Source organism: Atractosteus spatula, chromosome 1 (genome assembly GCF_055471065.1).
Source record: "Atractosteus spatula isolate fAtrSpa1 chromosome 1, fAtrSpa1.hap1, whole genome shotgun sequence".
Taxonomy (NCBI): Eukaryota; Metazoa; Chordata; class Actinopteri; order Semionotiformes; family Lepisosteidae; genus Atractosteus; species Atractosteus spatula.
The window spans coordinates 67,905,587-67,921,169 of NC_142706.1; the positions used below are offsets into that span (position 1 = coordinate 67,905,587).

At 38.1% G+C, this 15,583-nt stretch overlaps 1 protein-coding gene across 12 annotated transcripts in view; it reads left to right on the plus strand.

Annotated features, from left to right (window-relative positions):
• bltp1 (bridge-like lipid transfer protein family member 1) overlaps positions 1–15,583 on the plus strand; it is a 121,433-nt gene that overhangs the window by 8,904 nt on the left and 96,946 nt on the right. For all 12 annotated transcript variants that reach the window (XM_088917992.1, XM_088917993.1, XM_088917996.1 and 9 more), the window contains exons 2-12: positions 2,622–2,748; positions 4,025–4,141; positions 4,435–4,513; positions 6,760–6,824; positions 9,163–9,337; positions 9,736–9,817; positions 11,417–11,610; positions 12,407–12,486; positions 12,570–12,717; positions 13,786–13,942; positions 14,446–14,524. In XM_088917992.1, the coding sequence (XP_088774118.1) occupies positions 2,652–2,748; positions 4,025–4,141; positions 4,435–4,513; positions 6,760–6,824; positions 9,163–9,337; positions 9,736–9,817; positions 11,417–11,610; positions 12,407–12,486; positions 12,570–12,717; positions 13,786–13,942; positions 14,446–14,524 (1,273 nt within the window). In that variant the 5' untranslated portion in view covers positions 2,622–2,651. The remainder of the gene's footprint in view (positions 1–2,621; positions 2,749–4,024; positions 4,142–4,434; positions 4,514–6,759; positions 6,825–9,162; positions 9,338–9,735; positions 9,818–11,416; positions 11,611–12,406; positions 12,487–12,569; positions 12,718–13,785; positions 13,943–14,445; positions 14,525–15,583) is intronic.

Sequence of the window (15,583 nt, forward strand, 5' to 3'; positions counted from 1 at the left end):
TGGAGATACGACAAGCTGCCTTTAAAGTTGTAAGCAGTGTACAATATGTTATTAGTGTGCACCTGGATTTGTGTAAATACTGTACTCTGTGTCCATTAAATGACTTTGACCAAAACAATTTGTCTTTTGGTATGATTTTCTTTAAGACCAAATGTAAGCACCGCAGTAGTTGTGGAATAGCAAATGTTTGTGCCTGTATCTGAAACGTTGAAATGAAAAAAAAAAAGCTGATGTCATGAAATGTCATGAAGATGTAAAAAATTAATTTAATGTCATTGTGGAGCCCCGAGCAGTTGAATAGGTGTGTGTGGTACCTTGCAATGTATCAGCTTACTGAGGAGCAGAAAAAATGTCATCCAAGACTCCTTGTTAGCTTTGCACATGTACTCTACTTTAAAACAAGGGTTTCGGTTCTGATAAGCCGGGATTTGTCGGTGCGAAATTGCGTTTCAATCCTGTGAGGCCCGAGCTTAATTGACGTACATTTATTGAGTTAGCTATGGTGTTTGTGCATGCAGAAGTTACTGCTAAGTCCTGATGAGTCCAGGTGTAGGTGCAGCGTTGACCATGACACAGTGATTAAAGTGGCAGAGTAGCCATTACATTCATTCTGTACTTCATATAGCATGTACATGGAAATAAAATGATTTTAATTGAAGTTTTAGTAAATGTAGTCATCAGTATTCTAGCTAATACCATTTGTCTATCTACCACTAGATAGGTAAATACAGAAAAGAACCATTAATTCGGTATCGTGATCTGCTGTGTTAGTATTCAAAAGTCTCTAAACATGCTTTATAAAAACGGATAAAATTGTCTGTATAAATGGTAGGATGAGAATGGACACTTCTTGCTGTTCCTGTAGTGTGTCTCTTGGTAGCGTGTCCAGGACCAGTGGTAAGACGTGCAGGATGAAGAGTTCAGCAGATGTTGGGTGTGATCTTCTTTGTCTCTTAGACGGGAAGGTTTGGGAAACTGTGGGACCCCTGACTTTTCAGATTAGAGGGCAGTGTGAGCACACTTCAGCACTCCATCCCCCTCCTACGACATGTACTGTAACTCGTATCAAAGTTTAATTGAAGGACATAGGGGATGGAGTTTACTGCTAGAGCTGTTAATTCTGTACTTTTGGCTTTTTGGATGAGTCGTTTTTATTGTGTTAGCCTTCTGCTTCTTAGGATACAGATTTTTTAATTAGATTTGAAAAGATTTTAAAAAACCCATAATTGTTGGGGTTGAAGTCCCTATACTTGCAAACCCCAAGGCATTTTTTTGTATTTCTCCCAAATCAATCAGTGTTTTTTAATGCTGCTTTATTAAATGTTTTGAATATTTTTAGGTAAATGAAGGATGCTTTGTTTACACATTCAGTTAAACTGAGGCTTTTTAATTGTTTTAAAAAAAGTTTTCTAACAGCTCTGCTAAGAATTAAAAGGCATCATGACTGCCTCTAGGCCCACTCTACAGGTTAACCTGTGGTTGCTCTTCTGGCACTGTTACTTGACAATCATTAGACATTGTTACCATAATTATTTTGCTAACATAAAGGGAAGATTGTACTAAGTATTAATACCATATTTTTGTGTTCTGTATGTTAAGATTTTTTGATATTGTCAGTTCTAAAGATTCGTCCATATTTTACTTGTCTAAATTATACCTTTTGTTCTCTCATTAGGGTTCTTTTGTTAGAATAAATGTGTCAAAATGAATTTCAAGTGTGTGTTATTTTTCCTGTTCTTTAAATTTATTTCTAGAATAGTTGCAGTATATTATATAGTACAGATATCACTATATAAATTAACCCTCAAAAAGGATTTGGCAGCATTTCACTTTTGTCAAGAATGATTTTCGTTTTGCCTTCTATTGACTGGTGTGTGTGTTGAGCTGTACTGTTTTGGCATTTGTGTTTTTTATTATTTTCTGTTTAGCCTCAGTATTGGGTGTTGACAAAAGTATATGAACGTCTAATCGGAGTGCATCTAAACTCTTGGAAATTCTGAAGTATGAGCATGTGGGAATTTTGTTACTTAACTTGAAAGTTGTTTTCAGTGGGGTTTTAACCCTAATGATTCACCCTTTTTCTTTTCTTTTCCAGTTTAGTTAAGCTGTGTGCTTCAATCGAAATTAACATAAATGTCAAACATTAGTCCTGCATCTCAAGGGACGAGAGAGATTGTGTAATATGCTGCTTTCCCTTCCGTTTGTCGGACATACTACAGACCATGACAATTGGTAAATGCTGTGTACAATAGAAGCTTAAGTGCTGTTATCACCCGAGTCCTGATTTACTTTTTAAAATATTTGCTGCATTTTTTAAAATGGGTAGACAGCAGCAATATGGAGGGATTTTTACCAAACCGTAAATAATGTGACAAATTATCAGAATAAGTGCAATCATTTTTCCCTTTGTGGGATAGATCTGGTGTTCTTCACTTGGAGCTTTAAACTCCAATTACTGGCTGAGCAAAGGTTCATAGGTCAGTTTCAGTGAAACTGGAGAGGATTTTAATTTTGCATCTTTGTTTTTCACCATCTCGCACTTAATGTAGCAGTGCGTGATGTAATTACATTGGTTCTCCTCTTTGATGTCATTAATGTGCTTTTGCTGTTTTCTTTTACAGTGCTGGAGTTCGTGATACTGCCCGGTAGCCATGGATCAGAAAGACAATGGCAGCACTTTTCCCAGCTATAAACAATTGGAGAATTACCTTGAAAGGCATGATTCCAATTTTGTGTGGCTGCTTGTTGGTACGTACAGTATGTCATTTGTCATTATGCTCAATTAAGTAACGCAATAAATGCAATTAACTTAAATTATAAATCAACCCTTTTCCTTTCCTCTTCCAGTTTGATGATTTTAGATGTAGTCACAGCAGGCCTATATCATAGATGAGAGGAAGCATGATGATGACAAAGATTTCTGATCTTAACAGGAATCCTGACTTTACAGAAGTGGGTGGGGCTGGCACAGGTGTGACCAATCACGGTTGCGCACTGCATCTAGTCCAGCAAATGATGTTGTTGCAAAGGTCAAATCATTTCCGGGCCTTGTCATCCCTACAGTTTTTTAACAGCTCTGCTTCAATGAGGAAATGCAGGATTCTTGGGGAAATTCATTTATGTTTTGTAAATCCTTTCTCTATGTAAGGCCAGTGATGGAAGAGTGGCCCAACAGCACTAGTAGTGAGCAATGCAGGACCATGCTTCATGCAACAGACGAGGGTGTTGTTGCAGTACATGCATTTGCTGCTTCTGCTTTTTGCAAAATAGTTTGTCAATATCTAGCCATTTAGGTGTAGTGACATTCATTTGAACTTTGCCTAATAGACTTTTGAGTTTTTGATAAGCAATTACTAAACACATACTGTACTGCTCAAGTGCTGTCTTCTGTTTTACCAGCCTTGAGCTTTCGTTCACATTTATCAAGGTGGTTTATTAGGCAGGGGAAGGGGGTGTTCGTTTTTAGCTCTAGGCATCATTTGATCAGTGTTTGATAACACTGGGAGATTGGGAGCAATAAAAGCATAACTCTGTAGAACATCTGGTCATCCAGAGCAAGCCAGGGGCGAGTTTTCTTTAGAATTATCCATCACTCTTCAGCACATCCACTCTTTAAAACGTATTGCTTTGAAACCGTGGTAAATAGCTGCAGGGAGCCTGCAGAAGGCATATTGGTAATACCTCAGTGAAACAGCTTGGTATAAATATTAGATTTAATATGTTAGGAAAACACCCTCTGGGTTAAGGCATTCATTGCCCTCTTGGTGTCTTTACTTTCTTTCTTAGAAAGCATGGAAGCAATATAGTATTTATATCAAATATAGTATTTGCCTTTTTCTAATATATGCATATATATTTATTTGAAATATATTTCAAAAGATGCATTTGATATAATGAAAGATATCAAAACGGAACATTCACTGCCTTAAGAGGTTTTGTTAATGACGCTGATCTCAAACGTACACGCGTTTAAAAACTTTGGAAATACCTTTTCATTCTTCTAAAATTGTGTCCTTTCTTTCAGCTACTATTCTGTCCTGCGGATGGATTATTTACTTAACCTATTACAACTCGAGGAACATAGGACTGATCCTAACCTTGATTATTAATAGGCTGTATAAAAATGGCTACATTCACATTGGTAAGTGAATACCCTGAGGAAGATATCTGGTGTGCACACAGGCTGTTTCTCATGCATTATTAAGAATGACATAGCTTAAAAGTGTAATGATAGACCGAGTCTTGCGATAATCATTAATAGAAATATTTTATACTATTTTGATCTCAGTGTACTGCAATATTTCTGTATGCATGGAACTGATCTATTTAAATATTTATTAAAATAGTGTCAAATACATTAGTATGCGCAGTACTACAAAACTTTGAAAGCGTATTTTCCTTGTTTTTAACATTTTCAACATATCACTTCAACAGGCTCCTTTTCCTTCTCTGTGCTGTCTGGAAAGGTCATGTTCAGGGACATTTATTACATCAACGAGGACATGTCTATCAGGTGAAACCATTGTTGCCATTTAGAAATGTGTATTTAATAAATTGCATGTGAGCTTGTTCAAGTTAGTAGCGAACTTTAGTTCATACTGTCACTGTGTGGAGCACTGTAGAATATGGATGGGTGACACTCCATAGTGCTATTTGGATCGCCAAATATTGTGTTGTACTGCTAATACCTTTTGCTTAAGCTTAATACATAGTTTCTCCAAGAGTGATCTCTACCTGCTGGCACTTGAGACTTTTGCTGAGATCGCTAGACCAGACACAAGTGATGCTGAGATTGTTTTCAGTGTCTTTGACCACTCACTACAAAAGCATCCCAGTAAACCCAATTCTCAGTATTTACTCTGACTCTGAACCAGAAACTGATATTTAGTCCTGTACATCAGCTCAGTGATGCCTTAGGCAATGATCTCAGTAATGGATTGAGAAGCATTAACTCTCATTGCAGCTGGCAGTGTCTTGTGTGGTGGCCATGATACAGATACACTCAGGACTGATAAATATTTTCATGATCTAACTTGGGACAGTGCAGGGCAGTTGTGGTGACTGGCCTGAGAGCCCAGTGGCTCTATTACCTGGGACTCAGATGGTTACAAACCATCCTTTCCAGTTTCACTGCATTGAAATATTAAACAATGTATAAGCCTACATCAGTGTTATAGTTTTTGCAAGAATTGATTACCATTTGTGTGGTTTTCCATAAAGTGAGACTGCTATGAATATTAGTTCACTCAAGTGATATTTTAATATCCTTCTAAATTGTTTACTGAAAAACCTTTAATAAAAAAGAGGCCACAGTTTTAATGGGCTAAGAAGATAAATAATAGGCTCATGTTAATAATTATATTTCCTAAATACAATTCACATTCTATATTCAGTCAATAATTAATCTGAAATTTTGAATTTAATCTGTTGAACATTTGTATGTCTCCGCTATTAAGAAGAGACTTTTAAAAATGCAAGATTTTTAAAATATTTGTCATAATGTGCACATACAATTCTCCAGAAGCCCAGCAGATTGGAGTAGTACAAAAAAACGAACCGTGGTGAAACATCAGAGGAATGTGTTTTCAAAGTTTTTGAAATGCTAGGCCGTTTCTGTTGAGAATCACAGGAATAGAGGGTTCCTGAGTGGCCATGCCAGTAAAAACACTCACTTGAGTACAAGTGGAGCTCTACAGTATGTTCCGGGCATCATGGGTTCGAACCCAGGTTAGGATTCCCCAAGCTGAGGGGAGGGTCTGTTCGTTAGGCAGGGCTCTCTCCTCCTCCAGCAGATCGTGGTGAGGAGTGCACCTCTCCTCTATCGGTATTGAACCCTGAAGGAGGCTGCGTTGTCTTTGGTCTGTCAAGATTACTGGCTCGAATGTGGGAGGCCTGGAGGCATCTGCCTACATTTGTCTTCCTCCCCTTTTGCAGTGGCAGCCCATATTTGTTGATTCTGTATAGCAGAAAAATAATAAGTGAATTTTATGTAACAAACAAGCCTAACAAAAAGTAACACATCTCAGGTGCTTGATAGTATGTCAAGGATTTTGGTTGTGAGGGTGTGTGACCTGTCAGGAGAAGAGCAAAATCTGTAATGAACATCAAACTGTCAAACGTCATTACTTCAGTGAACCCTCCTGAAAGTGCTGTTAAAGACTTTATTGATCTTTTTATAAAGTGACCCCAGTGGGTATAGTGCCAATTTTTTCTTAATCTAATGAGCACTAAAACTCCCATTATCTGTAAAAGTTAAATGACATAAACAGTGCCTTCTGTGGATCACATTTCCTTTACATTCCCTGGAGACCTGTTTGATCTTAAGAAACACGTCAGTATGAGGTCAGAATGGCTGTCGGAAGGCCTTATTCATTAAGATAATAACAGCAAAAAAGAACAAGCTATACAAATAAATTTAACCTAATCAATATTTTTCTTCTGTAGTAAAGAACAACAGATTAGTATCTAAACCTGGGCTTTAAATTCTTAATCAGTTTCTGACAAGTCATTTAAGTTGGAAATTTTCTTCCCTGAAAGAAGCACCAAGTGTTTATTTTGACTATACCAGTTTTATAGTGTTTTTGATAATGTGTCACAAGGAGAATGAAATTGTTTTGCTTCACATTTCTGTTTTGTTCTTTACTTTATTCTCATTTTATTTGGGTTTTGTGTAGTTTGCAGTTTGAATTTTGAAGTTGGCTTTGATTTGTAAGATTACAATTCAAAGTTGTATTGCGCTACTTTTCTTTGTCTTTTCAGAATTCAAGACGGTTTCCTTATATTTCGGTGGTGGAAAATGTACAACCCAAAACAGAAGCAACATGGTAAGGCTTTACTTTGTGCCATTGCTCTAGTTATTTTCAAAATAGTTTTAACCAGGGCCCAGATTTTCATTTGTATATGTCAACCTAGGGTGAACGTGAAGTTTTAAGATTTCTGCATTAGAAAACATTTGCATGTCAGGCTTTTTTTTCTTGCCAGTTGGTCTCCATTTCTTATTTTCTACTTTAGTATCCTTGAGCTCATCTCGTTTCTTTTTTTTAACTACAGCTTTTCATATGTAAGGTTATTACCGGGCTTTAAATGTCACTGGACTGGAAACTAATTAAATAACGCACTGAAATGGTAAACTGTGAAAAAAATTGGCAAAGATATTTGTTACAAATCATTTAGTCCTCAATTAGATTGTTCAACATTGCACAAGAGAAAATGGAAATTGAAGATTACTCCCAAAGGATTGTTGTCCTAGATTACAATTGGAAACTAGTATCTAAAACTGTCTGTCCCAGAAAGGAGCTTGAAATGTAGAGATAAGTTTAAACTTTGTGGACAAGCATATACTGTACAGTTTCACTGTTAATTGACACAATAATTATTTTCTCGAGTTTCATTGTAGATCAGTTCTATTTTTGCATATACATATACATTTTTTCCCTTTTAGGTAACAATTTCTTGAGTTCTGCTTTCAGTTAATAAGAAAGTTGGGTATCTGAAGCATGTGACAGTTTTTCCATTTAAATATTGATTGAGCATCCTTAAAAACAACCTGTGTATGCATGCACATTGTTAGAAAAATAGTGTACAGAATTTAGACACGACTAGATTCATGACTGACTCTGATAGACTTGAGGGATTTTGACTCTCAATAGCTTGTGACTTTTGCAGCAGGGACCCAGAATTGATCAGCCCCGTTGATGATTAATATTAATCAACTTGATGAATTCACCCTTGTCAAATCTGTTGAATTAAAAGTCAGTGTACCTTCTACAAAAATGTCATTTTCCCGATGATAAGTTTGTACATTTGCTGTGGTTGGAAATGATGTTTCTTTTGATTTTCAGCATGTTTTAACATGCTTATGCTAAGGTTCTAAATGAAATCGGCTGTTTTTTGGCTTATCTGGTAAAAGCTCCACCCAGAGCACATGCTGAATTCTACGATCATGTGTTCAAATCTGGGTCAAGATCAGTCAGCTGTGACCAGAATTCCCTAAGTTATGGTGTTGCACTGGCTAAGCATTTATGGTGTTAGGAAAAAGTGTTAGTTTTAGGCCATGCAGCAAACCCAGTCTTCTCCTGAGAACTTGCAGTCCTAAAGTGCTTTCAGTGCCTCCTCTCCAGTTGCTTCTACATCTCAGATGTGGGGCTGCGTTGTGCTTCCTGTTTTATAAGTTTTATTATTTAAAGGGGAACTGCAGCTCTATTTTTATATTTCGCCATTAGAAAGAAACAGCATTGAGTGCGTGTGAAACACTGTAAAGTAAACTTAACTTAGTAACTTGTAAAATCTCCAATTTACATCACAGAATAGATGATGTTTACAGATACGGTGACGTGAAGCAGACTTATTCCATTGTAAACAAGCAGGCTTGTGAATACATCTCTTTTAATCCAATGAAAATATTGCTCTTGACAAAAGAGGGTTTTGCCAACAAATGCTACTTGCTTGATAACTCTGCACGCAGATCATGTTGGAACATTTCTGTGGTGAAATGCCTGCTGTACAACCTTCGCTTGTACATCACATTACGTTAGTCAGTACAGGGACTAGTGAGCAGGAAGGTGCTGCTTCACGTCGCTATTCATGGGCACTTGAATGCGAGTTTGTGACTTACTGTACTTTCACAAAGTTCACAATTTTGTGCTTCAGATTTTTCTACACCGTCTGTGAGTTTGTTTTGTTACTAAGATTTAATGACCTGCCTGAGAAATTGGGACTGTAGTTCTCCTGTGAAGATATGGAGGTCAGAGGAGTTGACCATTTTCCATTTTGGGGAATTTACAGTGTTAATATTAAACATTACTGGTTGGGCTTGGACAGCTTAACTGCTAAAAGGTCCTTTGACGGGATTATGCCTTGAGACCTATAGCCCAGACATCACAAACTCGAGTATGGGCTGTTTTTGCAGCTGAGATTGGGTGGGTTAGGGTTCCTCTGGGTGTTATCTTGCAACCTGTCTGTGATCCCTGAGATTTTCTGGGTGCCTGTAATTTAGAGTTGCTATTTCTGTGCAGCTGACTACTCCATTAAGGTAGTGTGGAACTGACACCATATACAATAACACGATATAGCAATAGATATAAAAGTGCTCATTTGTTTGCTATGCTTTTGTTTTAAAGTTAAATGCTTAAAATGCTTGTTTTTGTCTGATTTGTTTTTCAGATCCCAAAGCTGAAACCAGGCTGTACATAACTGTGAATGGGTTTGAATTCCATGTATACAACAGGACTGATCTTTATGCACGACTGCAAGAAACCTTTGGACTCGACCCAACCCTCATTTTACCTAAAAAGGAAGAGGACAAAGTGAAAGATGGCAGGAAAAATACTCTTGAGAGGTATGAAAATTTAATACAGAGTAACAATTCTTCTTATTTCGCTGTATAGAATGCTTTAAATATAAGCAATTAATAATTAATAATAACAAATAATAATTTTAATCAGAAAGATTAGTCTAAGCACAGTGATGGTAAGAAATGCATTTCGGCTAAGGCTTCATCTGCTGCATTTTTTTTGCCAATGCTAAAGAGACGTTTATTCTAAAGAGAATAGTTTAACCCCAGAAAACGTTTGTGTACAATGCACGTACACTAAATAGAAATCTGAACTGCTTCCAACCTTTATGAATTGGTACCATAGTTGTGGTGTTAGGTGTTTTTTCAACAGCTTTCTTCTGATCTTAAATCCCATTTAGCATATTTCTGCACAGTTTTTGAAGAACAGTTTTGTCTTGCAGTGTTAACATCAAAACTGAGTCTCAAGACCCGTCATCTTCCTGGAGGTCCCTTATTCCTGTCATTAAACTCAACATTAGCACTGTAAGTTGCTCTGTGTCTGGTAGTGTCTGGTGTAACTTATAAACTCTTGAGAAGCTGCATGGTGCCGTTTTTCACTAAAATAATTTAAATGTGTTAGACAAGTATAGCTAAAGTTTAGTTTCTTCTGTCAAGGAAAACTAAATGGCATTATTAGACAGAAGCATTTTTTTCTGAAAGTAAACATAAGTTGTCATTTTCTGAAGAAATACTTGAGGCTTTTTTGGATGGAGAAACATTAACTTCAAAGTTAATTCATATCCACTTTAAATAATGAATAAAGAAATAAATGTTGATATAACCTTGTCATTTCATATCCCATAGTGCATGAGCATTGTTGTCAGCACAATAGAAGCACTAGCATTTGTTCAGTTGACAACCAACATTTGTATTTATAAATTGCTAAATGAAGCAATTGAGTCGGTTTACCTGAAAGCTATTATAATCACACCTAACATTTCACATCACTTAAACTGTCAAGTTTCTAATCTGAGCCTGATGCATAAAGCTGAATTCGATTAGTCAATAAAGCTAGCATCCTTTCACCTGGGCTAACTGAATTTGGGTCTGTTTCCATGAAACCCATTAGCTTTCAAAAACAAAATACGATCTGTCACTACACATTTTGCCTTTTGTGAACACTGTGAGAGGCAGAAAGTAGAGTACATGCTGAAGTATTGAAAAGCTTTGATTACTATTAGTCACTTCATCTTTAAATTAATTGTTGGTCAAATTGTTGACCGAGCATTTGTAAAGAGCATTAAAAGGCTGTGAATTAACCCATGTATACTGTGTCGTAACATAAAAGAGATATGAACTGTAAAATTATTTCTGTCCAACCATCCATTTTCTGACTGTTTCATCCAGTTCATTGGCACAAGCTACAGGTGCAATGCAGCATACACCCTGGATAGGATACCAGTCCATTGCTGTACACATGGACACACACACTCACACCAGAAACAGTCGTTTCTAGAAGCCAATTAATCTACCATTACATCTTTGGACTGTGGGAGGAAACCCATGCAAACGTGACAAGAACATGTGAACTCCACACAGAGAGCACCCCAGGAATTGAACCCAGGGCTTCAGCGCTGTAAGGCGGCAATGCTAATCACTGCACCACCATGCCGTCCGAGATGATTATTTCTAAATAGAATCAAATTTAGAGGCTAAAAAAGATCATTTGACTTGAAAATTTCCCAATGATTAAAAGTTGCTGCACTAAGACCACTTGGTGAGTTACTGGTGATGGGGGGGGGGGGGAGATCAGTTGCTCTGGCACAGACAGTGAGCTGTTGAAAGAAAACTCCTCTCCACTCCATGCCATAAGGTGCACTGAATAGACATACATTTACATTACAAGAGCAGCTCTGACAGAAGACTGGAAGGGCCAAATGCCCTTCTCTCTTTTTGTAACTTTCTTTGCTATATAAATTGGAACTCCCTAGCAAGGCTTTGTTTTCTGTTGATGCTAATATCTGTCTGTCTCGCTGTATAAGCCAGCCTCACCCTGTGTCTGACCATGATTCTGTTTGCCGTAAAGTACCTGGTACCTTCCCCCGCCATAAAGTCCCCCCTCTCTCTCTGCTTTCCTGATAGGGCCGGCTGGCATTTGGAAATCATTATCTGCCCCAGACACTCTGTGTGAACTTTGATGATGCCTTCCTGACGTACGCCACCAAGCCTCCTTCCAGTCACCTCGATCAGTTCATGCACATCGTGAAGGGCACGCTGGAGAATGTCCGCGTCATGCTCGTTCCCAGTCCCAGATACGTTGGGCTTCAGAATGACGAGTGAGCGAACGCTATTGCTCTTGATCTAATAATATAACCTGATTATGTAAAGTAAGAGTAATGGTGCTGGAAATGTCAAGGTCCTTACTTCAATGTGGAGCAGCTGTGTCTTGCAAATAGGTAATTTGCAATCTTCACAAAGAGCCCATGGAACTGGCTTCCCAAGAGGTGGCTTGGGTATATTGTTAGAAAGAGATTTAGTACTTTCAGACTGGATACGCTTTGCTGTGAACAGTTGATCACTTTGGGCATTTTTTGGTGCAGAATGTATACATGTGCTTTCATCAAATGAAAAGATGATATATTTTTTACTTCTGTTTGGATCAAATTATATAAATTATATATATATCATAAAATTAAATTATGTATATATCCATTTGTATAAATACGGATTTATGTGTATATATCCATGTCTGAACATTTAAAAAATTCCATGATGTGGCTCTTCACAGACATTTTGTAAGGTAACCTTTTCTCTAGTGTAAACTTAAGCTAGAGCTGCCATGGACATTTTACTAACAGGACAAAGTTAGTAACATGCTGGAGGTCTTTATTTATGCAGTACACATCCTGCTTCTGTAATGAAAATGCAACATTAGCTGTGCTGTTGACTGATTTCAGTAACAATTATAATACTAATTGCTTACACTTATATCACACTTTTCTGGACACTCTAGGTAATAGGGATTCCCCTTCACCACCATCAATGTGCAGCATCCAGTAACGAACAGTTAACTTTGTTCCTGCAACACCCAATGTGCATTCAATATTTTTTTGTAATTTCTTTTTCTTAAAGGCCACCAAGGTTGATGGGGGAAGGTTTTGTGGTAATGCAGTCAAATGATGTTGACATCTACTATTACATGGATGAGCCAGGTATGTTGATGTTGCAGATGCTGAATGTCTGGCTGCTGAGCTGTTTAATTTTGATTCAAGCAGTGTGTGTGCTTGCTGTGTAGGACTTGTCACGGAGGAATTGGAGAACGGAGATGCAGAGCCTTGCAGCGAAGGCACCAAGCTCCAGGATCTACCGCCGTGCTGGGGACTGGATATTGTCTGTGGCAAAGGAACGGATTTCAACTATGGCCCTTGGGCTGATCGACAGAGGTACAGTGCTGCACTTTCCCTCGGAGCTTTGTTAATGAGACAGACTTGCTTTCTGAAACCTGTCAGCCACAGTTCTTACAGGAACATGGGTGTTTAGAAATTTTCCCACTGACGATGCTCAGATTGGTAGTTTTCTTTATGCTGTGATACATCTCTCACTTGTACTATGGTATTCGGATTCATGTTCTGTTTTAGGAGTCTGTCTCATTATCTTTTTTTGAATGCATTAATCTACATTTATGTGGAGCTTCATTTAATAACATTTTAGTCGATTCTGAAATTGTGTTCTACGGTTTTTTGCGCACCCAGAAAAAGAAACCCAAGAAGACCACCAGGAGCACAGACATGCACTTATAGTTAGGAGGAGCAAAGCTGACACTGTCTGAAAAATGCTGTTTCTGTTTCTGTCCTTCAAAGGAGATAAAATACGTAATGTTTTGGTGGGGAAATGCCTTTATGAGGATGTCACAATACCGTAAACAGAGACCATTACATAGCATAGCAAATACTATCAAGTAGACAGTCAGTTCATCAATCCATTTTCTAAAAGCTTTGTCCAATACAGAATTGTGGGGGACCTGGAGCCTATCCTGGCAAGCAAAGGGCACAAGGCAGGATACACCAGTCCAGTCGCAGGTCACACACTAGACGCAAACATGCACAAACTCGCCCCAGGTCCGACTTTCTCAGAAACCAGTTAACCTACACGTATGTCTTTGGCCTGTGGGAGGAAACCAGAGCACCAGGAGGAAGCCCACGGGAATGTGGGGAGAACATACAAACTCCACGCAGATATCTTTCCAGGAATTAAACCCAGGACCCCAACACTGCGAGGCAGAAATGCTAGCCACTGCGACATTGTGCCAGTTGAATTAGAAACCACTGTGATCAATTAACTCAACCCCAACACAACCCATTTGCATGCAGAATTCACCAATATCCCTCTACCACTTTGCCGTTGCTGTTAGTTAACTTTCTAAGTATGTTTGTGGTTTGGGGATGAGTGATGATGCCATATCCCACGCGCACTTGCGTCGCTCACCCCCGGTTCTCTATCTCATATTGCAGAGACTGCTTGTGGAAGTTCTTCTTTCCTGCTGACTACCAGCCCATGAAGGCCACAGAGTTGGCCCAGCCCGGAAAGCCCCGACAGATCCTCGCCTTCGAGCTGCGCATGAACATCATTGCCGATGCCACCATCGATTTACTCTTTACCAAAAATAGGGTATAAGAGGTTTTTTTTTTTTAATGTTGCTCATTTGTGATTTTTAGAACATTAGAATCAGAAAGCTGTATTGGCTTCCCAGATTTACCAATATAACCAGTGATCACTAAAACAAGTAAATTATCGGTGAAAAGCTCTATTTCATTTGCTAGCTTTCACCCTCTGCTTACAGCTGTGTTCCTTAAATGTGCAGGAGTCTGTTTAATAGTCAAAAAGCATCGTTATTGAAGACATCCATCCTGTATAAATGATGAATGGTAGGTAATCCCCAGCCATTCATCAAGTGTTGCCATGTAGGCTGCATTTAGAACAATTTGAAAGGAGAATTAAGTGACATAGTGTCAGAAGAATGTCAATTATTATTCTGTTTGTGTCTGTTTTTGTGGATAATATGACTTTCTAAAATTAATTGAGGGGGGGGGGAATCTTTCAGATAAGATTTTTTGGGTTGAACAGAACAATGTATTCAAATTAGTCTTAATGATCATGTGATTGCTTTCTAGGAGACAAATGCTGTTCATGTGAATGTTGGTGCAGGTTCTTACCTGGAGGTTAATATCCCCATGACTGTGGGGGAGAATGGTAAGGCCAGTATACTACATAGTATGCGTCTGTACTGTATGTTTATATAGACTGGCATAAGTTGGACTAAGTTGTACATTGTTGTGATTGTTCAACATAAAGAGGCTATTTTAATTTTGCCAAATATTATTTTTAGCACTTGTTCAAGTTAAAATACGATCAGTCAGCTTGCTGCATCAGTGTAATTCAAGAAGTAAGAAATTAATCCACTACCTTTCGCTCATGGATGTGGTCGTGTCGCTGGCACAAGTCTGTAGTTGTCACTTACCATTGTATATCAGGGTTCTCAACTCTGGTTCTGGGGGTCTGGAATTCAGTTTTTAAATCTTTGTGATAAAGTAATACATTTGTCTAGTTAAACCTTAACTGGATCAGTGTAGCCTCTCCCACGTGATGTTGTTCATAACATAAGGAGACAGAAAATTTCTAGACACGAATTGTCACGGCTGGAAATTCCTGCTGTTGAGACTTGCATTGGGACATGATGGTTACAGTTGACATTTGATCCATCTAGCTTGTTTTTTTCATAGTTAATTGAAATCTCATCCAGCTGCTTTTTGAAGGAAACCAAATGAGGGTAAATCCCCTCAAAATTACGCCGTGAGCAGCTTGTACCATACTTTAACAAACATTACATAATGAAGTGCCTCCTCCTGTCAGTTTGTTAAGCACTTCCATTTGTGTCACTGTCTTGTGTTTGACCAACCAAGAACCTTCGCAAGCTGTCAGTAAAGTATGATAAAATCAGACTCCCTTGATACTTGAAGAATAAATATTGATTGTACAGAAGCATTTTAAAATTATATAGTTAAAAAAATACAAATATGCCAAGGATTTCCAGTGCTTAGTCTGCACATTTGTAGAAAATTCAAGAACTATATTACTTACCAAATAATTGCTTATAAAATAGATTGTACTGCACTTGACTAGTTTAGCTTTATTTTGGCTCTATAAGCTATGTGAACTGGCATAATTGGACATTTGGGATCTCTTTATCATCAGTGGTTCATATACAAAGCTCAGGAGACCCTGCCCTAGTGGAAATTCAAGGACTGCTAA